Source organism: Nanorana parkeri, unplaced genomic scaffold (assembly GCF_000935625.1).
Source record: "Nanorana parkeri isolate BGI_ZX_2015 unplaced genomic scaffold, ASM93562v1 scaffold112, whole genome shotgun sequence".
Lineage (NCBI taxonomy): Eukaryota > Metazoa > Chordata > Amphibia > Anura > Dicroglossidae > Nanorana > Nanorana parkeri.
Window position 1 is genome coordinate 1,619,996 of NW_017306380.1, and position 26,044 is coordinate 1,646,039.

Here is a 26,044-nt window from a genome sequence, read left to right on the forward strand (position 1 = left end):
TATAAGGAAGAACCTGGCTTTTCAGGTTATTCCAGGTTTTCCTATTTGCAGCTGGGATCTGGAGCTCTGGAGATTTCGTAGAGCTCTGGGTGGGATGAGATCTCCAGTCCTGGGGCCAGGTGTTGCCATTGACCAGCCTGGGCTAATCAGGTGGCTGAGAGCAGACTTATCAGAAAGCCAGCCCAGTGCTCAGAGGAGTGTTGGAGTTGTGTGGGTGCAGGAAGCACAAAGCCACAGCAGACTCAGGTGCGTGTGGGACACGTGGAACAGCCAGGGAAGGCTGGGAGAGGTCAGGAAGGTCGGTGACCCTAGGACCGCTGGGACACTGCTGGGAGAGCATAGTGAGGGCTCATGAGGAAAGCCATATAAAGGACTGTCTTATGCTGCTGCTGCAGGCTATTTGGTGTTTGTCCTTTTAATAAACTGCATTCTACTTGATTTACCTGGACTACAGTGGAGTGTCCTTGTTACATTATATAATATTAGGGATGCACCAATACCATTTTTTCAAGTACAAGTTACTCACAGATACAAGTACTGGTAAATTTTTGTTTTTCTAAAACAATATCGACTTATGATTTCAGGACAGTGGTGGAGAGCCAGAGCCAGGTCCCAGCTGCAACCACTGCAACCCTGGTAGTTCTCATGAAAATGCCAAGTATCGGTACTGGTATCTGAACTGGTATCGGTGCATCTGTACTGAGAACACATTTGGGTGTAACCACCAGAGGAGCATAGACAGATGAATGAATAATAAAAATAGAGCCAAGGGAAACTTCAAATCCTGGCTAACTTCTAAGATCAGTGTACCACAATATCAAGTTAAACTATCAGTTGTCTGAATGAAAGTGGCGTTCATGATAGGAGACAGAGGAAGAGAAAGCCAGAGGAGCTTGCCAAAGTATATGTTACAGAACATTACATTCCTTCTGTAGGACTGTCATTTGGGTAGAGGAAACAAAATTAGAGCTTTTTTTTTTTTTTGTAAGTCACAACAGTTATAGGTTTATAATTTAAAAAAAACTTATTAAAAAACCCAAAACATCCAGTCCTCCATACTACTAGAGGAGGCTCCATAATTCTGTTGTGTCCCAGTGCTGCCTCCTGCACTGGGGGCCATGATTCTGCACAGGGCACCATGATATCAGAAGGATATCAAGGCATCCTGATGCAAAACATAATGCCCAGTGTTGAAAAGCTCTGTCTCTTAGGTGCACCAGAAGGAGCTAAAACCCACAGTTGAAAGGAGGAGCCCTTCAAACCTAAAACAATTGGTGCAGTTTGCTCAAGAAGAGTAGGGCAAACAGCCAGTTCAGAATTGTAGAAATCTTTCCTGAGCTTCAGAAAGCACTTGATTGCAATTGTTACCTCCAAAGGACTACAGAATATTAGGTCAGGAGTAGCAACAGGTATGTTCATGTTATTTTCATTTGTTTTATTATTATAAAAGGATTATGATAAGTCGTAAAGCAAATGCAAAATGTCTGCCTTATGGACATTGATCTAAAGAATGGTGGATGTCAAATATTTGTTCCAGGTTCAACTTATTCAATAACAAAGATTCTTTTGGAAAAAAAAAGTGGATGATTTCCACTACTTTTGGCCACAAGTGTGTGTTTACCTTGGGTCACTACTGCAAACTGCTAAACACAGATAAAATACTTATAGGGGGGCTGTGTTACCTGGCAAAGGATTTGTATTTCTCTCCATCCAGTCAAGAGACTTGCACAGCTCTGCCCTACAACCCTATCTGGCAGGCCAAGGGACCTGACTTTTTTCTGCTGCAGTTAAGTAACACTTACAACTTTTGTCCCTCCCCCAGCTTATGACTGGACAGTGAAAGAAGAAGCAGCAGACTGATGAGTTTACCTCATTATCACTGTTCTCTCCTCCTATTGGCATGCTTCTTGTACTGCAGCACACCTGAGTGGCTCCGGGTGCTGCTTTTCCCTCCCCCATTCTGAGCTCTGCTGTGCAATCACCAAGTCAAATGCAGTAACTTACACTGCTAGCAGTGTATTTATAAGGTGCATAATAGTGTATGTATAACATATCTTTAATGTACTAATGAATACATGCCTGCATTCCTTTTTGTGTTTTATATCTGCCTGAAACTCAGATTCAAGTCCCTAAATGCCCTACTTAATTTTATCAGATTTAATTAGTTTGCAATCTTTGACCCTGTGTCTGGATATCTGCTTTAAAAATGTCAATAGCCTTGGATGTATCTTCATTGCTGTAAACAATCACTATGACAAAGTTAAATATTAAAGCTTGCACATAGACTCTGGATTTTGCGTAAAAGTGTTCATTAATCTGTTTCTCCATTTCCTCCTCTAGAGAGTTTGCTTGGCGTGACCCTGAATTGCCCGAGGTCATTCACATGCTACAGCATCACTTCCCATCTGTGCAGGCAAATGCCGCCGCCTATTTGCAGCATCTCTGCTTCGGAGACCATAAAACCAAGATTGAGGTAGGTCTAACCATGAACACTCTATTCCTTAAGGAGCCACAGACACCTGGTCATTGTGACATCTTAAAATATCGTATTATGGGTTGGGAAGTGAAGCAAGACTGTTCTGGCTCTAATAACGTCACTAAAGTGCAATATGCTTTGTTTCTGTGGTGTCCATAGTTCATTAAAATGAACACATGACATTAGCTGTCTTGTCATGCGTACAGCTTCCTAAAATGGCTGCCCCTAAATGTAGACAAATCTTTACAATACACCTTTATTGGCCAAAAATGTCCTGAAAGTGCTGCTGCATAGTAGACACAATAGGTGTTGGATTGTACCTGAAGCTTTACAGTGATCCTCCTTTTAAAATGCCATTTGGAGCCTCTGGTGAATCTGTTGCATATTCCAACTTTCTGAAATGCATAGGTTTAGCAATGCTTCTGAAGTGACGCTGCTTAAACCTGGTAAATGGTTGCACAAACACCTAGTGCTGCCTTATGGGTTGGATAGGGAGCGTGCCTGTCCCCTCCTTCCGCCAGTGCCCAGTTAGTATGCTCCCATAGTCCCAAATTTCTGAGATGAGAAAGAGGAACACCTTCCAGCACAATGTGTTTAATCACTGGATACACTCCTTCCGTGCCCCCAGTTATGTGAACCGTTAGGAATTTATATGATAAACATGATTGGCTAAACCCAGATTTATTTTTCAGCATTACTATTCGATTTTTGAAATAGAAAGCCAAGTTAGATAAGAGATGATATCAATGTTTTAGTGCAGAATAACATTTTGGTAGTTCAATAAAACTTTTCATAGATATCTGCATATCAGACCAAAAAGAGGGACAACTGAGGAGGAAAGGGGCACAGAGGGATTTGATTCTAAATGAGGGAAAGTCCCTCCAGATGGGAGGTATGAACTCCAGCTGGGTTTTGTGTAGTAGTGAACAATACAGAAACCCCTGGGGCAGAGCAGTTGCATTTTATGTCAACCTGTGCATCATCTCCCTTTGGGAAAAAAATTGGCTGTTGAGCCATAGATATTAACTGGCAAAGTGGAGCTCCAGTCAGAACATTTTTCTAATTATAGATTGATTGAAGAAGGGTTAGATCCTCTAATGGGTTTTTCCTGCTGTCCTTCCTGTTTCTCTTTGCTTTTTATCCTGGATGCACAATTCGAAGTAAGACAATTGGCCACACACAAAGAGATAGAATCTCCCAAAAAAGATTTTCTAAGAAAAGCTCCAATGGACCTGTGAAATTTGTTTGTTTACATTTGAAAAGTGGAATTTAAAATTGGAGCAAATGAATTGGAGTTGTTGCCCATAGCAATCAGACTCCCCATTTTCTATTGTCCTCTTTGTAATGCATCTGCCATAACTGTTGGCTACACTTTACTTTTTTGCTCCATTATATTTTACAAAATGTTTCCATTGAGGTATAGTGCATTTTCAGCTCCACTTTTATACTTTGGGCGTGTTTAAATCTTAGAAATCTCATGATAAAGTTATTTGTCACAGCGGTAGGTTATCTGATCGCCAAAATGATATCTTTTAGTAGCAAGCAATTTTTTTACAAAAAAAATACCCTGCTTTTAAAATGCACGGGAGACACTCAATAGCCTCTTTACAAAATAACTGTCAATGAAAAATAGTTGTTCTGGTGCTTCCATTGAGTTTTACAATCTACCTGAATGATAGCAATCTTTTCTCTGTCATATAATAACAGAAGGGAAAAACTGTTATTGTTTGGGAGAAAAATATGCCTCCTGCTGTATGCAGTAATTCAGAATCTGTACTGGCATTAGTCATGTTATAATGGCTGCCAGATTAGACATTCTGCTGCTTTGGAAATTAAGCATTTGGCGCTTTTTAGCGAAGTCTGAAAAGGGGGACTGTCCTTGTTGTACACAACAACCATATTTCTTTTATTCCGTCCTGCATATTGTGCTGGGAGGTCTCCTAGATCATATGGCACTATGCACAACAAAAACAGTTTTGTCATCGGGCTCAGGTGTGTAAGCTCCACTAATTCTTCTGTATCTGCTTTGTAGCTAGAAAAGTATTCCAGTCAAAACATAAATACTCTGAAAGTGGGCGAGTTCTTTGAATGCTGTGAAGTACATTTCTAAAGGCCTGTGTAGATGGACCTGGTTTCCCTGCATTTGAAGAGCACCGTAAACATAGTCTGCAGAATTCCATTCCTTTTAGTGGTATCGTGTTGAGAACCTGCTGCGTTTGGCCAGCTTTGTGTTGCATTCCTTTGTAGGCAGCAGGTCCGTTTGAGTTCTGTTAGCATTGCAGGAAAACGAGTCAAGGGAGGCCTTTGCTGCGTTTTCCGTTTGAACACGTGTCTCAGCAGCACTGTGGGTGCAACGCATTCAACATCAATGGCTACCTAGATCAGCTCTTATGGTTATTGAAGCCTTGAATATAATTCTCTTTTAAATTATGATTTATAAGCACTACAAAGGAGAGTTGTTAAAGGAAAACTAGAATGGTTTTGGGTCAAAATTTTACTAAAGTTTTTTTTTTTTTTAAACCACTGCTTGATTGTTTTTATATATTGTAAGCAATTCCTGTTTTATAAATAAACATGTAATCTATAACAACGGATTCCCAGAGAACTGTGGCATTTCTGAAGAGACAGCACAGCAAAAGCTGCTTGCTTTTCAGCTGCCTTTGGCTGGATAAAACTTCCTACTGAACAACATATTAGGGGTTCAGTCACTACAGTGGTGAATAATTTCAGTCCTGGAAACGACAGGCTTTTCTCTGCGCTGTATCCACAGAAATACAATGCTAATATACTCCACTTACTGAATCAAACGGAGAGTATAAAATATTAACAAGCTTTTACTTTTATCCATTGATAGATGTATATATCTATATATAGATATAACGGAAAATTGTTATCACATACTTACCGTAATTTTCCTTTCCTGGAGATATATATAGATATATATAAATATATATACGTTTAACGTAGAAAACATAAAAAACGTAGTATTGCAGTGTGCAATTATACCTTAAAGAAAATATGTAGTAAACACTATACATCCCTTTTAAAGTGTCCCATCATTAGAATGATGTTCATTGCTGATGTTTAGCAGGTAATTTTTTTTGTATGTGCTTTCTGTCCAACGTTTCCATGTTTCTTCCATTTTAGGTTTGCAGACAGGGAGGAATAAAGCACCTGGTAGACCTGCTGGATAACAAAGTCCTGGAAGTTCAGAAGAATGCCTGTGGTGCTTTAAGGAACTTAGTTTATGGCAAGTCTACTGATGAAAATAAAATAGCAGTGAAGAACGCTGGCGGGGTCCCTGCACTACTTAGACTACTGAGAAAAACGAACGACCAGGAAATACGGGAACTTGTAACTGGTGAGTCAGCTTCTTGCGTATCAGAACTGCCTTCTAGTCCAGCAGTGCCTCGTCCACAACGCTTGCTCCCATGCAAGTTCTTCAGACCTTTTCACAGACTTCCACAGTGTTGTCTACTACATGGGTTAGTAATTTATTCAGCTTTACACCTATCTGGTATTGAGCAAAACGTATGCTTTAAATCAGCCTTGAGGACCAGAGTTTAGCCTAGCTTTAATCCAGTGTTTTCCAAATTATGACCATGCTTGCACCACCATCACTGCCTTTGCAATGTTTAGGTAACACTGTTACTGTTAAATGATTCCTTGTGTACACCTATTTAGTTGTATATGTTGCCCCGCAAAGATGATATTGTTACCTAGATGTCTATACATTTTCAACCTAAACGTTGCGGTGAAAGTTGGAAGGTATGATCTGGATCAATGCATGTGTGGATAAGTCTCCGATAGGCTATATACCTGTTTACCTCTTCATAAAAAAATAGGAATAAAAACAGGATTCTACAACCTGTCCAATGGAAGAAGCAACAGTTGTTGCATGCACACATTGGCAGAATTACTTAGACCTGAGATTCCTAGCCTTTTTACAATTAGTCCCCTTAATGGATTACTCAGTCTATACCGTTATCCACCTTCCCCAGACAGTCGGTCATCCTTATGACCAGTCCTCTTGGGTACCAGTATGACTTTGAAACATGTCAATAACCAGGTTTTACTTTGAATATGGAAGCTAGGATCATCTGAGAAAAGTTAGCTATATCTCTGCAATACATGCATATGTCCGTAGGTATGCTGGTGGTAGGTATGCTGGTGGTAGTGCGCAGTCGGGAAAACCGCTGACTTCAAGTGTGCTCTGCATCTGTTGCATTGAGATTCTCAAGCAGTTTTATCAGTTCTTCTTTATTGACTACAGAACACCTCCATATTAGGATATGGAGATCAGGAGAGGGGGATGTGTGTAGGCCTGCAGGAGAGAATCAGACGGACCTGATAACGCTTGGGATTTCAGCGCCGTGACAATTTTGTTTAAATACTATGGAGAATCCTGTTTGAACAATCTTAGTTCAATACTATGGTTTAATACTATGGAGAATCCTGTTTGTTTTATGTGTGTCCTATACCCATGTCATTTAATTTAGTTCCCATACCACCAAGGGGTAGTAATGCCCCCAATTAAGAATTCCTGACCATTTGTTTATTTTTTTTTATACATACTTTCAAATAACCCCAAATAAAATGTTGAGGACAGAAGGTGGCTCCTGTATAAACGGTATATACTTAGCCCAGAGAGTGAGCAACCAATTAGAACCCAACTGTCCTTATTTTGTAGCAGGTTAGAAAGCAGAACCAAAGCAGGTTGCTATGGGCATCGTCACTTTGTTGCCTTTGCTGAAGCTTCCTAAATGGGTGCTATTGTTTAAATTCCTGGGTTACATCATATAAATCATTCTATATCATTCGATTTCAACAGTGCAATGTCTGAATCCTTGTGAGAACAGCTGAACTGTATAACACCCTTGGTTATTTATATGAAACTCCACCGCCACTAATTAAAACGTTTGAAATGTCCTGTGGTTGCGGAACTGCTCAGTTTTCAACTATTGTCTGGGTAATTTGTTCCCTATGCAATTTTCATTATTACTATTATTTATTTAAAATCATCTCTGATGCCAAGTACACTGATTATCTAAAGCATTAGCATTCAATTTCCAGCTTCTATGATATTGGCAGGAATAAATGAGTGCTGTTTACGAATTTCCCAACCTAATGTTCTTATTTTGCTTTGTCGCAATTTACAAATGAGCAATGTAGTATTCATAAACATTCACCAGCTAATGACTGATTTAACTCAACTGGAGTGTTCTTGACCACCGTCAACCCCTACTGTGTTTCCCCGTGTTGGAGACATGTGGCAAAGTACACAAGCTAATTAATATGTTTTATGGATGTAATTATTGAGTTTAACCTGTAACACAAACATAGTTTCATCATCCGCTTTTAAAAGCTCCAAACGGAAAGCCAGTAAGGACAGACAAGGAGGCGTATCTAGTGCAGCCGTGCAGAGAGCTATGGTGAATTGCAAAGTGCAGTAATCCATTGTAACCCGATTGGTTGCTGTAGGTTAACGCATATTGGCCTTTTCCTTATTTATTAAGCCCAAAGGAAAGCGGATTCAAATTAGTGAAACTTTTTTTTAGCCCCTTCCTTCTGCTTGTAGCAGGAGGACCCCCGCAGGTCATGGTTTCAGTATTTACCTGGTTTAGAGCACAGAAAGGCAGTTTTATTTACCTATATAAATGAAAAATCCTGCAAACTTGGCCTGTTAGTGGTACTTAAAGCGGAACTTCACCCACCAATTTAGTTGTCTCCAAAACAGTTGCTTTAAAGGAATGCCAATGATGTGCTTATTTCAGCACTCAACTAAACTTTCAAGCCCTCAAATGGCCAGTGCCCTAGCTAATCACATGTGCAGCACCATGGCAACTGCAATCCAAATAGAAGGTAAAATGGCACCTTCCTTGGCTGTAAAGGATAGTAGGGTATAGTTCTGCTCTAAGTTGATATACACAGGCCTAGACCATTTCACTTTTCCTATAGGTGGCTGATCATAGGAAGTTACACTGTGCAAGTGTTTACTGCTCGGCTGCAAATTAAGCTTTGCTTAGCGAGTGTTTAAGACAAGTGCAAGTCGTCCCTTAACAGTCCTTAGAGTGTATATCCTGGGGGGGCGGTGGTATTTGGTAAATCTCTGCAATACATGCACATGTCCCTAGGTATGCTGGTGGTAGTGCAGAATCGGGAAAACCCCTAGCTTCCTGTGCGCTCTGCCTCTGTTGCTTTGAGATTCTCAAGCAGTGTTATCAGCTCTGTACAGTTCTCTTTTATTGACTACAGAACACCTCCATGTTAGGTAATGGAGATCGAGAGAGGGGATGTCTGTAGGCCTGCAGGAGGGAATTAGACAGAGCTGATAATGCTTGGGATTTCAGCGCCGTGACAATCTTTTCAGTTCATGCATGGAGCTGGGAACACACTGGATTTCTGGCAGATGAATAACTATCTTTCTGTACTTGCATCTCTTTAAAAGAGTTATAACATGGGGGGAATGAGCTATGGTAGTATTGCAATGCCATTCATTGTTAATAGCACCCTACACGCAGCAAGCAAGATGCCCTTTTTTTCCCAAAAAAAACATGCCAGAAGCGTGTTGTCAAAATGCAGGAAGCTGTTCCAACAGCTGCTTGAGCTTCTTTGTCGCACATAGGGCAGCTCATTGAAATTAAAAGGCTGCCCTATGCAGACACGTGACAAACATGTGAAAATGCACAAAAACAGTACGCGTTTTCACATGCTAGCAAGTGTGAATAGTGCATGTGGTACCATTCGTTGTTAATGGCACCCTAAACATGGCAAGCAAGATGCACACTTCTGTGAAAAATTTGAAATTTTACAGGTCAGACGCATGAGGCTCTTTGCCAAGTTTCTCCTTCGTAGGGCAGCCCATTGAAATGATTGGGCTAATCTATGTGAAAAATGCACAAGTTCCCTACACGTATTCCTGTTCAAGCACTTGTACCGTACCCAGTTGTTAATGGAACACATTTACCTGTTTCAAGAGAAAATCCACCTAGAAAAGGGAGTTTTGCAGCTGGAAGACAACAACAAAACTGCTCCTTGCCCACAAATTTTATTTTTTCAGCTTGTGCATAGTAAGTCATCAGATCTTAGAAATCAGTCCAAGAAAATGTTGGCAGCCAGGCCTCTTGTGGCGTATTAAGCTTCTAATGTTCAAAACTGCTTAATTAAGTTTGATAACAAAAAAAAGTTCACTGTTCGCTTTTAGAGAAAAAGGTCATTGCGCTGGAATGCTCAGCAATCTGGGAGCACCGTTCTTCCACATTTATTTTTTTTCTGACATCCTTAAACAAAGTTCAGTCATGTCACATGTCGGTCAGCCTTTGAAATCCTGACTGTGACTCGGCTGTGCTTCTGACATTCACCATGCATTCTGTATGTAAGCCAAACATATTCAACAACTGCATTCGTCCACATTAAACCTTGCCTTTTTTTGGTCACCGGCATTTAAAGCTGTTTATTTTTCACGAGGAACACATGCGCTTTTGAAACAAATTCAGACCATGCAATGGTCAGATGTACGGTCTTACAAGGCGCAACCAGAGAAAAAAAAATTATCACCTAATGATGAGAGCGCTTAGGCAGCCATTTTCTTGTCTACATTTATTTTACTTTTGCAGATGTCACGTTGCCTAGCAACACATTAGCCTCTTTACACTGGCTGATCACAGATAGGTATGGCTGTGTGTTTTATTTATTTATTTATTGTTCAGTAATGTGCCTTGAAAAATTAAATTAAGCTTCGGTGAATCAGATGCAAAGGCCACGCTGTTGCAGATGCACAGAAGTGCTTAATACGCCGGCATGTGTGGTCATTAGGTGGGATCTTTATTCTTCGGCGACTGTTGGCATAATCTGTTACGTTCTTCCAGTTCAAGGTAAACAAACGCAAATGTGCTCGCTGAATTTTCCTACAGTACCTGACGCTGATTACTTTAATAGTCTGCTTCTAGCCTCCTAATTATGTTGTGCTACGCTTCAACCAGATGCAAATCCCTCTAGACCTTTTCACTGAAACTGAATGCATATTAAAGGTCGGCTAAGTACTTTCTGGATATTAATATAGTTCAGAACTCGCTTTTGAGTAAAATGTACTCCCTGTAAAAGGATTAAAAGCACAACCAAAGGTAAAGGGCAACTCCAGGTAGCTGCTGTAATTCATTACTGCTGTATTTAAAGCATTCAAGCTAGGCTAAATAAAATCATGGCATTTAAATATATGTATAGCGAGAGAGAGAGAGAGAGAGAGAGAGAGAGAAAAGACATATATAAATACTAGGGCTGTGGAAATGAAAGACTAATTTCTCGATTAATCGTTAAACTTTTTGATCGATTAAAATTATTTTGATCGCTAATTAAAACTCACCTCTCCGCCGGCTTCCGGGAGTCCCGTCGGCGATCATGGACATCGACGTCACCGGACTCCTCCCCCCTTCCCCTAGTGGCTCCGTCGGTTAACGAAGGGAAGGGGGAGGAGTCCGGTGACGTCTATGTCCGTGACGGCTAACGAAGGGAAGGGGGGAGGAATCCGGTGACGTCTATGTCCGTGACGTCACCAGACTCTTCCCCCCCTTCGTTAGCCGACGGAGCCACTTGGGCCGGTGAGTTTGCCCAAGAAACTTTCTACGCGAGCGCCAGCCAAGGCATTGGCCTATACACATACAGCACAGCAATGAAGTAATAAAATGAACTAGGATCACACTAATCCAGCATTGAGAGGTGAAGTGAATAACATTACAATGGCACCTGGGTCAAAGCAACTCCAAAACTGCAGCTCTTGTGGGATGTTCCTGGTCTGCAGTGGTCAGGACCCACCAAAAGTAGTTCAAGGAAGGAAAACCGATGAATTAAAGACAGGGTTATGGGGCGGCCAAGGCTCATTGATGCACATGGAGAGGGAAGGCTTGCCCGTGTAGACCAATCCAATAGAAGAGCTCCTGTAGATCAGATTGCTGAAAAAGTTTATTCTGGTTCTGATAGAAAGGTGTTTGAACACACAGAGCATAATAGAAGTCACCAGCACTCGATGATGCGTGCAAGTAAAGCACTTTTTATTAAATTTGTGTTATTGAACACACAGAGCATCGCAGTTTGTTGTGTATGGGGCTGCGTAGCCGCAGAGCGGTCAGGGTGCCTATGCTGACCCTTGTCCACTGCCAAAAGTGCCTACAATGGGCATGTGAGCATCAGAGCTGGACAATGGAGCAATGGAAGAGGTATGTAGTGGTAGGGGATTTGAACTGTGTAGCATGAATGCTGCATTTAGCTGGAGTTGCTGGAATAAGTTTGTTCATTCGATTTTTTTCTAAATTGCTCCCAAAATGTGGTAGGAGATGCATCATTTCATCTAATAAAAATAGAATTCTGTTTAAAATCCATTACCGGTCATTTTGGGATAGCATGGAGAAGAGTAATAACCTCTGTCTGGTTTTTATTGTGTGTAAGTTTGTTGGGTATATTCACCTTGCTTCATGTTGGAGGCGATGGATCAAAGGAGCAGGAAGTGAAGGTGAAGCTCTCTTATTGGGACAGCAATAGTAGGATGCAAAAAGGCTAGAGGTTTTAATTGCAGTCTTGTCACAGGGTTAAAAAGTGAGGGAAAATCACTCAGAAAGCAATAAAAATGCCTGACAGATGTTCCCTACCCTCAAAACTAAAAAAACAAAAAGGCTAAAGGTAGGATTTAGAAAATGCACATTTAACATGGTCATCCCTTTAATAAATGAATGGATTAAACTACCAAGGAGCTTGATGAAAAAAGTAGGATAATGACATCTTGCAAAGAGGGTAATTGGACTTGGGTACTCCAATCAGTTAAATTTGATTAGAGCTGTAGTTTGAAGTTCTGTCTTCTAACAGCGGGCACTCAAGGTTTGGTAACTGACAGTCTGATCTCAAATTGAAGCTTCCTTTGGGTAATGTTGCCTTCTGTAATTATTGTATTTTCTGTACATGTTCATCTTTTTCAACACACTAACATTTCTGGTACAAAGCATGACGAGGGTGTTCACTATTGAAATAAAGAATAAGAATAACTTAATAAAAACATTTGTAAAAAAAAGTTAAAAAGCAGAAAACTATAGAGAAAAATAGTTTGATCCACTAGACTTGAGCTACTGTAGCTCAAATTGCTGAAAGAATTCAAGCTGATTCTGAAAGAAAGATATCTGAACACACAGTCCATCACAGTTTGTTGCGTATGGTGCTGCGTAGCTTTAGACCCATCAGGGGAGTCTTGCTGTCCCGTGTCCACTGCCAAAATCATCTACAATGGGCATGTGAGCATCAGAACTCAATCGAAGCAACCGAAGGAGGGGTCCTGGTCTGACAAATCACATTTCCTTTTACATCAGGTGGATGGCCGGGTGCGCACGTATCGCTTACCTGGGGAAGAGATGGCACCAGGATGCACTATGGGAAAAAGGCAAGCCGATTGAGGCAGTTATATGCTTTGGGCAATGTGCTGCCGGGAAACCTTGGGTCCTGCTTTTCATATGGATTTTACTTTGATACATACCACCTACCTAAGGCTGGGTTCACACCTAGGCGTATTGAATATGCGCGTTTGTCGTGCGTTCTTACCGCGATACGCGGTAAAAAAACGCGCGACAAACGCCCGTTTCCGAGGGCTACTTGGCTGTATCCCAATGGAAACGCGAGACCAAAACAAAACGCCCCAAAGAAGTACATGTACTTCTTTGGGCGTAGGCCGTTTTGTATCGCGTTCGGACGGGCGGAAATACGGCAAGGTGTGAACCAGACCCATTTAATACAATGGGATTTAGATGTTTGAGCGTTTTGTAGAGCGTTCGTCGAGCGTTGAAAGCGCTACAAAACGTTCAGGTGTGAACCAGGCCTAAACGTTGTTGCTGACCAAGTACACCTCTTAATCGACACGTTATTCCCTGATGTCAGTGGACTCTTTCAGCAGGATAATGTGCTCTACAAGTCAGCAACAATGGTTTAACCCCTTCATGACTGAGCTAGTTTTCAGGTTCTGTTCATAAATGACTGACACATTTTTTACATTTTTGCTGTGTGATTCTTCCACAGCAGTAATATACTTTCTTACTAAATGTACCCACACATATTATATATTGTTTTTTAGAGGACAGATAGGGCTATATAATTATATCACATATGTGTACCTAACCCCTCACTTAGTTTGAATAAAATAAAAAAAAATGAGGAAAAAAACTAGAAGAAAACACTTTTTTCACAAGTTTTGATTATTATTATTTTTTTTTAGAATTTTTTTATATTAATTATAGTATAAAAAATATATTTATATATAATTTATATTTTCCTAATTTTGTTTTACACTTTATTTTAATTTTTTTACACTTTGTAAAAAAAATAAAAATAAAATAAAAAAACTTTTTTTTTTCTTGTCAGTTTATATCAAGCAATCACTATGACAGCTTGATAAATTAACTTTTTTATTTTATTTTTGGCTATTAGGCTGATCCAAACTTAGGAACAGCTAATAATAACCTTAGAGACTGATCCTGACTTTAGTCAGATTCAGATCTCACTAAAAGCTCTTTGATCGTGCCTAGACGATCAGAAATGATACATTTCACTCAAAAGATACATTGTATCCTTTCAGTGAAATGTATCTAAACATCGGGCTCTCGAGCTGTCAAAACAAATAGCAGAGAGGTGAGGTGAGTCACTGCTGCCTCTCTGCTATTTTGAGCTGTCAAATACGGGATCGCAAATTGCGGTCCTCTATTTGCATGTAACGGCTTCATTCTTTCATTAATGAAAGGAAGAAGCTTTTACAAAAAGCTTAATTATTTCATTAATTAATGCCTCAATACCGAGACATTAATGAATGTTAAATGCTGAGAATCAGCAAATACCGGCATTACAAAGCCTGATATAACTCGTCACGTACAGTGTACGTGGCCAGTCATATAGGCACAAAGTGACAAGACGTACACTGTACGTCTCCCGTCACGAAGGGGTTAAGAATGGATTGAGGTGTTGACCTGGCCTTCACATTCTCCAGTTCTCAATCCAATCGAGCATCTGTGGGATGTGCTGGAAAAACAAGTCCGATCCATGCAGGCCCCACCTCACAACTTACAGGACTTAAAGGATCTGGTACTGATGGCTTGGTGCCAGATACTACAGCATACCTTTTTAAGGTTTAGTGGAGTCCATGCCTCAATGGGTCAGAGCTGTTTTGGTGGCAAAAGGGGGACCTACTCCCTATTAGGCCTGTGGTCATAATGTTATGGCTGATCAGTTTATGATATTTTTAACAGACCAAAATGGAGCAAACTAAAGAAGCCCATTATTAGGGTTTAATCACAGCAAACTTGTCTTCCAAAATTCCATTACTTTGCATTTTCTGAATGCAAGAAATTATTAGTCATAGGAGAAAGACCTGTTGGCAAATCCAGGGTTTTCTTCTGCCACATTTGCTTAAAGGGGAAATTAATAGTTTCCTCTTAATGTATGTAAATTGATGATCGTATTCTGGGACTTACTCTAAAATAGCCCTGAGATGGAATATGGAAAGTAGTGCTCATCATTATGTGGTTTTGTTTTATGTCTTTTTTCCATTGGTGACCAAAACTGCCCTGCCCAATCAATCAATAACATAGTGTGGCAAGTCTTTGTGAATTACAAAACTGACTGAACATGGTTGAAAAAATAGTCAACAAAGGGCCTGTATGTAAGACCAATGTTTGGACCCCCATGTTACTGCTGGTCAAGTAAAAATACTTATTCACTGTGTATAAAGTGTATATGAACCCCAAACCTATTTTGTCGTAGTATTTTTGATATCAAGTCTCATTGTATACAGCTTTCTTAAGCAACTATTTTTTATTAATCTGTTGCAAATTTTCCTACAAGTAATTAGCAGCATCATTATCGGCCAGCCGTGTGCACTCCTTTAATTGGAAAGGTTATCAGCTATATCTTGTAGGCAGTCCAATGGCCAATTGTAGGGCCTTGTATGACAGCTTGACACATTGCTGCTAATTACATGGTGGTGGCTTAGTGTTGTCAGCATGTACATGACTATATTCAGTCATGCCGCTTTTACACCAGATCGTTTTGATCCATTTTTCAACAGATGCCATGGTGTAACCCAATAAATGAATGGGTGTGAATTTTACGTTTAGGTAATAAAAAAGAACATGCACTACACCCCCTCACCCCCCGCAAAACGTAACGCAATGCAGCGGTGTGAACTAGTCCCTTTCACACCCAATCATTTTTTGGTGCCCTTGAGTTGGCATCCATTAAAAAACAGATCAGAAGGAAACCAGAAGATACAATTGCAAGTCAATGGACCCTATGTTGACTTATGATTACCTTCCAATTTTAGTGTGAAGGAGCCCTAAAGCACGATTTCAGACATACTGAAAAAACACATCTAGGCTTTAATACCCTTTAATGTGCATCTATTTAGAAGTGAGCCGTGTCCAGGTCTACATGACAGTGGGAGGAGTCCGACCACCCATCTTGCCCACATCTACTATAATTGGGCCCCCAAGTCTACACAGATGGTATGCCTGCCCTTACTTTAGGCTGAAGTAACAATTCAGGAGTTTATATTTCATCTATTGAGGCTTTGCCTAACATTCCATTTTAATTGTGAACTCGGAGCTACTTTTCTCTGCTGGGAGTTGCTGGAACTGGTCAAAGGCTGTCTTGATAATGATATTGGATTGCAATTATAATAATCCAGCAAAGAATCATTTATTTATATTTAAGTCACCATTATACACTATGCAGTGCACTTTACTTTAGCTGTCATTTATTTTGTTGGAATATCTGAGGACCTAGTATGCAGATGTAATGAGAAAATTAGAAAATATAAAAACCCGCAATTCCCCGAGCCATGAAAACTCTCTTTGGCGCACCCACAGCTCCGTACGGCCGCAGTTATTTATAGCGTTGATCTTTTTATCCACTTTACCCAATTTATTCCTGGAGACTTGTATTTTCTTTAATAACCCACACGATAATCTTCCTTCTAATCCTCACCAGCACTTTCAAGTTTGATGACTTTGACCTCAAGATCGGTCACCGGTAATATGTGGGAGGGGGAAGATCTTCACCTTGTCTCGGCTCTGATGATGCCATTCTCAGACACACGAGGAACAAACCTGTTTTAGACTATACATAACATGTCTTTTATAGGATTCTTAAGATATTCTACCCCATATACATCAGTTAATATACAGGAGACTACAAAGCTGCCACATCAATCCATTTACTGAAATCCACATGTTCTCTGCTGAGAAACATTTTGAGAATTTACTGCACTGATGTTCCTTGATCCCAGTCAGACCTTACAGAGAGCACAGCCAGGTTGTTGTCTTCACTTTTCTACTGCAGTTAAAATGTAGGCAAATCTTAATTTTAAGACATCACCCAATGTTCCCTTACCCGCACATGTTCGGGATTAGCAATTTTTTATTTCAATATTTATTTTTTCAACATGTTAGACTGTTCCATTTGCCAGAATTGTCTTAGGGTCAAGATGCTTCATGAGTGGCCATCAAAGCGGGAAGGGAGTGTTACCCCCTTGAATCGCTCGTTAGAGCACAGTATATCAGCTCGTCAGCATGTTAGTACAGTGTGGTGTGCCAAAGGGACTGACCACCTTCTTTGGCATCACCCACCCTGTGATAGACAGCAGCTCCTGAAGGGGGTATTGCCCTCACATTGACAATCGGCGCGTGGATTCTCTTTTTGAGTTAAATACTGTTGATGCCGTCCTTCTGCAACTTGAAAACATTTACCCAAGCAAGCAAAGTAGCTATTGATTGGAAATCTAAGCTTTGAATGTCACAGCTTTAGAACGTACAGAGGTGGTGCGCGGGACCAAAACAGTGCCGTGCACAACTCTAGAAGATTCAGAGTTCGAAATGTGAGTTTGTGATTTAATGTATTATTTTTTTAAGGAAGTAGATGCTTTTAGTTGTGTAAAGCTTTACAGATGTTTGCTTGTTTGTTATTAATAAGGGTTTACTTATAAGTTGAGCAATACAACTTGGGAACCAACCTGCCCTTAGTCATATCCATACTGAGTGTTACAAGCTACTTTAGGTTTACCAAATTACCTAAACTATGTATTCAATTTGTATCCAACCAGATAGAACTTTGCACTTAATAGTCAGAATGTAATGTGTGCCGTGAACTTTAGATTGACCACACTTTACAATTAAAGCTTCACTAATTCACATCACTGCTCTCTCCCAGTCGGCATTGCAGGGAACACTAGCAAGCTAACATTGACAAATTCAGGTAGTTAAAGTGTCATTAAATGCAACATTCTCCCCCCCCCCCCCTTCCCCACCATTGCTGCCTTAAGCAATTACCTTATTTGATGCCTCTTGCTACGATCATGATCTTCCTTTCACTTGCTTCCGGCTGGCTGGTGGCAGTCTCTGATAAACCACAGACTCCTTGTGTCCCACGGCATCTGTCCGATGTGTGCGCTCCCGGCTGCGTCCATCAAGCTTCATTGTCTGTTTTCTCCCCTCTACTGCGCATGTGGCTGCACACTACTTCTCCACAGCCATTCATTCGGGAGGCAGGAGTGCTTCAGCCAGGAGCGAGTAATTAGGTATTTGCCTAATTTTTTTTTTTTAATCATAGGGCATACAGTATTTCTACTGCTTATACTTTAAATTTGCCAAATTTAAAAATACAATGTAGTATGTCTGTGGGAATTTGTGCCCATTCATCCAATAGAGCATTTGTGAGGCCAGGTACTGATGGTAGATTAGAAGACCTAGCTTGGAATCGGCATTTTGATTCATCTCAAATTAGTTTAGTAGGATTCAGGTCAGGGCTTTATGCAGGCCACTCTGGTTCCTCCATTACCAAACCCATCAAACCATCTCTTTATGATGGTTGATGTTGTGCACAGGGGCACACCCATGCTGGAACAGAAAAGGGCGTTCCCCAAACTACACGCTGGAACAGAAAAGGGCGTTCCCCAAACTACACGCTGGAACAGAAAAGGGCGTTCCCCAAACTATTGCTACAAGGTTGGAAGCACGCAATTGTCTTGAACATCTTCAAATGCTGCAGCAGTAACAGTGCCCTGTGCTACCATATATTTTAGTTAGGTGGGTTTACAAAATGAGAGAGAGTGCATACTTCTACAGTATTTGTGTTACTTTACATAGCTTAGAAAAGGGCGTTCCCCAAACTACACGCTGGAACAGAAAAGGGCGTTCCCCAAACTATTGCTACAAGGTTGGAAGCACGCAATTGTCTTGAACATCTTCAAATGCTGCAGCAGTAACAGTGCCCTGTGCTACCATATATTTTAGTTAGGTGGGTTTACAAAATGAGAGAGAGTGCATACTTCTACAGTATTTGTGTTACTTTACATAGCTTTTTGCAGGTGAAACGGTTCCTGTATTTACATTTAGCTGTATGACGGGATCTGTCCATAATGTTGTTTTTCGTCTTTCATTTTAAGAAAAGACTAGTCAAGATATTTCTGTTCCCTGTAAAAAAAATTCTTCCTTCCACCTATCTCGTTCCTTCTCTCTGCCTAATGACACCTAAGCGCTGGGCCCTGCCTGTCGCCTGTTTTAAAAGAATTCAGCACTGTTAAGGAAATAAGATTGCTAAGCAAGAGAACAAAGTGTCAGTGATCTCAAATATTCTCCATTCTTCACTCTGTATTCCGTTCTGTGTTCTTTCAAGTGCTGCAGAGTGTGCCTGGATTTGCGGCTGCTTTCTGTAAACCTGAAGATGAATCCTGCAGCCCCTGATAGTCTGCTAACAAGGGGCTTATTCAGCCTGTTCTGAAGGATGCCTGGAGGCTGTGATTGATTTGAGTGGCACCATGCAGTACTGACTCCTTCCCTGTGCCTGCTTCCGTAAATATTATGCAGCAGGGTACTGATCGTGGTTAATATTCTTCATAGGAATCCCGCTTCTCTGTTTTTTTATCTAGCTTTGTGGTATAGTAAAACCCTAAGTAGTTTTGTGACTGTCTAAATGCATAAAGCCTGCACGCTTGTTTGTGTATTCTATTTCTGAACTCCTGTCATTCCAGGTGTCTTTGTAGTGGGCTATATGGTTTCTTAAAGTCATTATTTCTCTATGTATGTGTCTGATTCTGTCGAATAAATTGGAACTTTAGCCCAAAGTTTTTTCTATAATGGTGGATACAATGGAGAAGTTATAAACCCTTATAAACCCCACCTCCTCAACCCCTCCACCCCTCCTCTCACCTACCTACATAAACCTTTTATTAGCAGTGGGAAGGAGGAGGGGCTAAGCAAAGGAGAATACTGTGATGGCTCTGAGTCTATTGGGACTGCTGACATCACATCCAAGATGGCAGCACCCATCAGCAGTCTCAGTTTCTGGATGCCTACACAAGGAAGGCTTTTACAGGTATAAAACATACATAAAAAACAATAACTGCACATATGTTTGGGAAGGTTTATGTTAAAATTAATGTTCTGGGGGCAGGATCTCTTTCACCTCAGAGGTCAACACCTATTGGTTTTAATTTCAGATTGTATTCCTTTGTCTATTGGAAACCACCAATAAAATATTTCTACTCAGAAAGATGCACTTTTACTTTGTTCAGCAGGTGGATGGGGTCGGGGATGCCAAGGTCTTACTACCGGATACCACAAGACATGTATTAAATCAGTTTGTGCACAAATGAGTAGATCACTTTTGGGTAAACTTGCCCATTATTGGGGTAAAGTGCTGCTGCTATTTAGAGCCATTGGCCAGTGCCAGATGTATTGCAGGTGGCTGCTGAGAGGTCTAAGTTGAGAGTCCAAACAAATATCTTATCACATATAAGACTCCTTTTGTGCCAAAACATTCATTTATAAAGATAAATACGCAGATCAATGTAAAGTTCATTCCCCGGAGCATTTCAGTTTAAAAATTAAAATTCAATGGTAAAAAAGGTACACGATTCAGCACAGGTACAGTCCAGACAGTTCTACCAGCTGTAACACTTGAGATCATCCTTGAGCCCATCGTGTCTGTTCAGCCATTTGGCTCGGTTCATCTTTTACTGCCTGCTGTAAGGGGGATGCTTGCTGCTAGATATTTGCTATTATACTCATTTGTAGGGAAGCCTGACTTGCCTCCCTGAACTGAAGGTGCCAGGTAAGGTATTGCCGGAGCATAATTTAAATCATTTTAATTAAAACAGCCATGGATCAGCAAATAATTTGCAACACTATCAGATATCTTGCTTGCGTTGTAAACAATGCATTTTTAACACTATTGAAGGGGTGTTTCAGAAAGGGTTCTTATTTGTACTTATACACAGACATGGCTGAAGCAAAGTGCCGGCCCACAATCTGAAATCAACCATACATAGTAGGAAGTGGTTGTTGGACAAAGTACTTCCCAGGGTGAGCTAAGGAATGCAGTAACCTTACCCAAGAACCTCAGCCACATTTTTGTTGCCTTGGTCAGATCACAAAACAGTTGTTACCAGCACACTGGGGTGAAAGGCACAACATTTACAGCTGTGTTTGTTGGTTAGTGTGGATGGAATACGAATGTGAACCCTTATGAGACTGCAGGCAGAAAAGCTGCCACTTGAGCGATTTTTCTGGAAGATCTATAAGCTTGTTCTTTGTTCCGCAGAATGGAACAATCACCGTTTAAGTGTAAGTTGTTCTCCTGGCTGCAGGTAGGAACATTATGTCATTGTTTCACATGGTTGAAAATAATCAAAGAAGCTTTTTACAACTTGGCTGACTTGTACGCGGCAGTGATTTTTACATTAGCGCCTTTGACAGTGCAGAACAAGGGGAACATTCTGCTTTGTGCCACCTCCTCTTGAATCTTTCACCCTTTTTGGCGGAACATTGGCAGTGGCAGCATAATTGGGGGTGCTCTATTGTGATTGTGGTAAGAGGGTGCACTAGCAGAATAATCTGCCATCTTGTACAATTAAGTGATTTTGAATGATTAACAGGCACTTGCACTGATTTCATAATGGAAAAGCAAAACAAGTCAAGTAGTAACCACTTTGATTTTTTTTTTTTTTCATTACCATCGGTGGCCCATTAGAGGTTTTCCTTCACTTCATATGCTGTATCTATAGCCTCTCTGTGGCTTCTTTAAAGAGATTTTTCCTTCCTGTCCTGCTGATGAGGCTTTACCAGACCGGAAATAAGGAGAATTCTCCAACAGCAACATAGGCAGAAAAAAAACGCTTTTCTTTAGTAGAGTATAAGGGTAGAACACCTGTAAGTTTTTTTTATTTCTGTCTTTGTCCCTGTTGCATATTTGTCCTGTCTGGTGTCAGCAGGACAGGAAGTGGGGGGTGAATGCTTATAACGGAGCTCCATATAACACTTAAAAATCTGACAAGTTCATAGTTGTATTTTTGGAAGAGAGTATAAGCTGTTCTAAATTTGTTACTAAAGTACTTCAGTTCTTTACATTGGCTGGGGATCTCAGTTGTCTGATCTGATTAGCAAAATATAACTTGCCTGACAAACGCTAAGAAATAAATTCACCAAGGGCAGATGTTAAGTGAAGATATTAATAATTTTTCTGTCAAACTGTGTGACACATAGCAAATAAATAAGGAAGTGTTCTTGAGGTGACATCCAACTTCTGAAACTCTCAAAGAGAAGACTGTGAAACCCGTACAGTACCCTTGGTGGACATAAATTGAGTATGTTTGAACTGCAAGGCCTGCTTTCTAAACTTGTGAAGCCTAAGTGATTTCATGCCAATTTTTTTAACCTCTTATTAAAAATAGTGTAAAGCCATCCCCTGCTTTCGATCAAGCTTTTCTAAATCTCTTCTCCCTTAGTATGAAAGTGGAAATCTAGATTAACCGCTAAATACAAAGTTCAAATACATGTGCAAAATGTTATTACTCATCAATGTAGTTGTGGTTTTGGCCAGCTGTTCCTTTTAAAACACATGCCTCTGCTAGTTCGTAACATAGATTTTGGTTTAGCATTACTACTTCATGGGTCAGTTGCCGGCTTGTTGGACAGAGGTGATGATTGAGTGTCCAATAAATAGGCTGCACGCAGAGAAATGTCTTGGGACGCTGCATTGCTGAACTATTAAATAGGTGTTAAGTGTGTCGCCTGACCGTGTAATGTGGCAGAGGGGTGTCCATCACTAGATAGTAAACCTAACTGTTTGTTTAGCTGTTAGCCACTTTCTGTGGCTCCGGAGGAGTCTGACTTTGGAGTGATTGTGCTCCCATGAGGTGAAGGAGATGGGCCTATTTATAGCATATGGCACAGAGTACCCACAGGCTGTTTATCGTAGGTATATGGTGTTGTATATGTAGGAACTTTGAATTGTAGGATGCTATGCAAACTGGCACCATATAAATCCTGTATAATAATAATTTGGGGAGCTTCAGTTTAATAATCTGTTTTGCCATAGTCCTTCAGCCATCTTTGATGAGCTGCGTGCTAATATTAATCACCATTGATAGCTTGTAGATAGCCTTGTCAAATTTATGATTTTGCAAACCACTTTCAAGTTCAAAAGAACAAAATTACCCACCAGGTTCCTTTTTGGACTTTCCTCCACACTTAAGTTTCTGGCACTCCAACATCCCCACGCTGCCACCCAAATGTACTGCTGCAGAATCCCAGTCCTGCTACTTTCTTCATAATTTTGCACAAAAAAAAAAAGTGGTCAGCCTTGTGTCGTGCAGACTGTAATTCCATTAACACTTGGCCTTACAAAAATGTCTGCTTTGACTTTATCACAAGTAAATAATGTGCCCTTCTTTGGATGGGCAATCAGTTTTTGGACCATTGAAGAAGCAGAGTCAACAGGTTTGTTTCTCAGTCAAACCTCTTGCTGTATTTTTCAGAAGTTCTGTAATATTGTCCTGACAACAGAAAACTGCATTGCAGATTCCAGAGCTAATGTTGCTTTTTACATTTTTAACACAGGGAAAGAAAAACAGCAATTAGCTTTTCTGTTGCAGTAAACAGAATCTTATTACAGATCTGCGTCTTCCTAATGAAATTGCCTAATTATATTTTTTTCTTTTATCATAAAGTTTGTTCTTATACAAGCAACCGCCTTACATCTTTTCCAGTTTAAATAGACGGCAATGAGGAAGATTTTAAGGGTAGAACTTTTGGAGACCTGCATACAGAATAATCAGTTACCTCCTGTACACCTCAACCTTTTAAACCGCAAAACCTCCATCCTTGTGTTCGAGTTTGTGCAGATGATCAAGTGCAGCTTGTTTTAAGGTGCATTCCACTTGCATTTAGGATCAGTATGAAACATTCTGAAGGTAGTTCAGTTTGTTGACAAGTTTCGTTTGACCTGCAGTATACCTCCTAGGCTGCATTGACCTGCTTTAGGCCCCTATCACACGGGCGGTCCAATCCAGACCACCTGTTAGTTTTTCAGGCAGACCCAATCGGACGCCCAGTGCTAGGGGCAGCTATGTGTAAACAGACATCCGTTTACACCCAATTACCCTTGCCTTTGGACAAATTCAGAAAAACAAATGGAACAGAGCACGGATTCCATTCTGATCAGCCCGTTTGAAAGGGGCCTAAGGCTGCTTTGGCATTCCCATTGACACAAGCTCTAAATGTGCTTGGCCAAGCACATGGAAACTGCTTGCGGTTCTGTTTTTTTTGTTTTCAGGCACCTACATTGATAATATACCTCAAGTTTTTATGTGCTTCCATTCATTTCCAAGGGGCCCTAATAAGGTAAAATGCTGGGTGTTGTACTTTCTAAACATTTGCTGCAGCATATTGATATGACCCTAGGACACAGAAATGATGTATTTAGTACTTTAAGATGCCATGCTTATGACTGGGTTGAATGATACCACGCCAGTGTATGTAGGTCCTAAATCACCTCATGCTCCAGCAAATATATCTGTTCATGATACCAGGTTTCTCCTGCAGGTGGAATTGCAGACTAATGGTCCATTCACACGAAACTCCAAAGGAAATTCCGAGTCAATGGAGGGTCTGTTGTCTTGCAATTGTACCTACCGATTTCCTTCCAATCTGTTGCATTGCGATTTGTTTTTTTAATGGATGCTAACAGAAGGGCACCGAAAGATGAATGGGGCTAGTTCACACCAGATGAAATGCGTTACCTTGTGCTGAAAAAAAGTAGTGCATGTACTTTTTTTTTCTTCAGCGCAACATAACAATGGAACGTAGCGCTGTGAACTAGCCCCATTCATTTTTCGGTGCCCCTCTATACGCATTTATTAAAAAACGTATTGCAACGCAACTGGTGTGAATGGGCCCTAAATGTTAAATTGCATCAGTCAGTGAAGAAGGGAGGGACCCCCTTGGTGTTACTACATGGGGAGATTGGATCCAGTTTTAATTTATCTTTGAAAATCCTATGAAAGCCATGCCTGCATTGGAGTTCTGTCAGTTTAACATTAACCTTCGACTTAACTGTATCTCCAGTTGTAATGACTAAAACACACAGACACACACACACAAAAACACAATACAAAGCTCAAGCCCTAACAATCATTTGTCTAATGTAGATTTAAGGTACATTTAGGCACCAGAAATGTGATCTAATTTACCTAAAATAAAAAAAATCATGGAACTCATTTTTCCATGGATGGTTTTGGGATCAACAGGTAATGCTTCATATGTCACCTTTACTTTTGCCCATAGATATACTTTAAACAATGCAATTTTGGCTGACGGTGTTTTGAGGGCTGAATAATCAAAAGGGTAAAGCTCTAACGCCTACTCCACTTGTTATGGAAGTATAACTTCCATTATGCTGTATTGTGTTCTGTTTTATCTGTGTTCCAAGAGTGTAGTCGCTGGCTGGCTGGTCTTATTCGCAGTCTAGAAGAGTGCTGTGTATTCTCCCTGTGTCAGTGTTTTATGGAGTCTGTGCTCTGTGCTTTCAGGAGTTCTGTGGAACTTATCATCCTGCGACGCTGTAAAGATGACTATTATCCGTGAAGCTCTGTCTCCTCTCACAAACACTGTGATCGTTCCACATTCCGGCCTGAATAATTCTTCTTTTGACGATGATCATAAAGTGAAGTTTCAGTGCTCTGCGGTCTTACGGAACACCACTGGCTGCCTGAGGTAATACACGGGTGTTTCACCCTCCCTGTTTAACTTTAGAGTATCTGTATCTGACACACAGGAAGAAGCACATACTAAAAAATGGCTACAATGGGCAGTATTAACATTATTATTGTTGTTTCCAAAACTTTTTTGCTTTGGATAGAGAAGGTAACAGGCTGAGTTCACACGAGCAACAGCCTCCACCACCCTCTGAAAAGGGATCCACGGTGAATCGCTTTTCAGGGAACGGTGGAGCAGCAGCTGCCCTGTGTTCAGGTGGCGATACAAATCCTGAATGTAGATTTTATTTAATCCCATTGGGGATATTGTTTAGCATATAGCAAGCGGCACAGCCTGCCCAATGCAATATGCTGTATATGTTTTGCCGCAACGCATCATGGCCGCAGGAATATATACAGCACCTTAGCAGGTGACCGGTGGCAGTAAAAATGCAGATTGACCATCTGGTTTCCTAGCCCCCCCCCCCCCCCCGTGTTCTTGTTTCAAATAAACCTGCTTT

At 40.7% G+C, this 26,044-nt stretch overlaps 1 protein-coding gene across 4 annotated transcripts in view; it reads left to right on the forward strand.

Annotated features, from left to right (window-relative positions):
- The window catches only part of PKP4 (plakophilin 4), a 272,781-nt gene that overhangs the window by 218,712 nt on the left and 28,025 nt on the right, over nt 1-26,044 (forward strand). For all 4 annotated transcript variants that reach the window (XM_018553154.1, XM_018553156.1, XM_018553157.1 and 1 more), the window contains 3 exons: nt 2,341-2,473; nt 5,624-5,837; nt 25,359-25,542. In XM_018553154.1, coding sequence (XP_018408656.1) covers nt 2,341-2,473; nt 5,624-5,837; nt 25,359-25,542 — 531 coding nt within the window. The remainder of the gene's footprint in view (nt 1-2,340; nt 2,474-5,623; nt 5,838-25,358; nt 25,543-26,044) is intronic.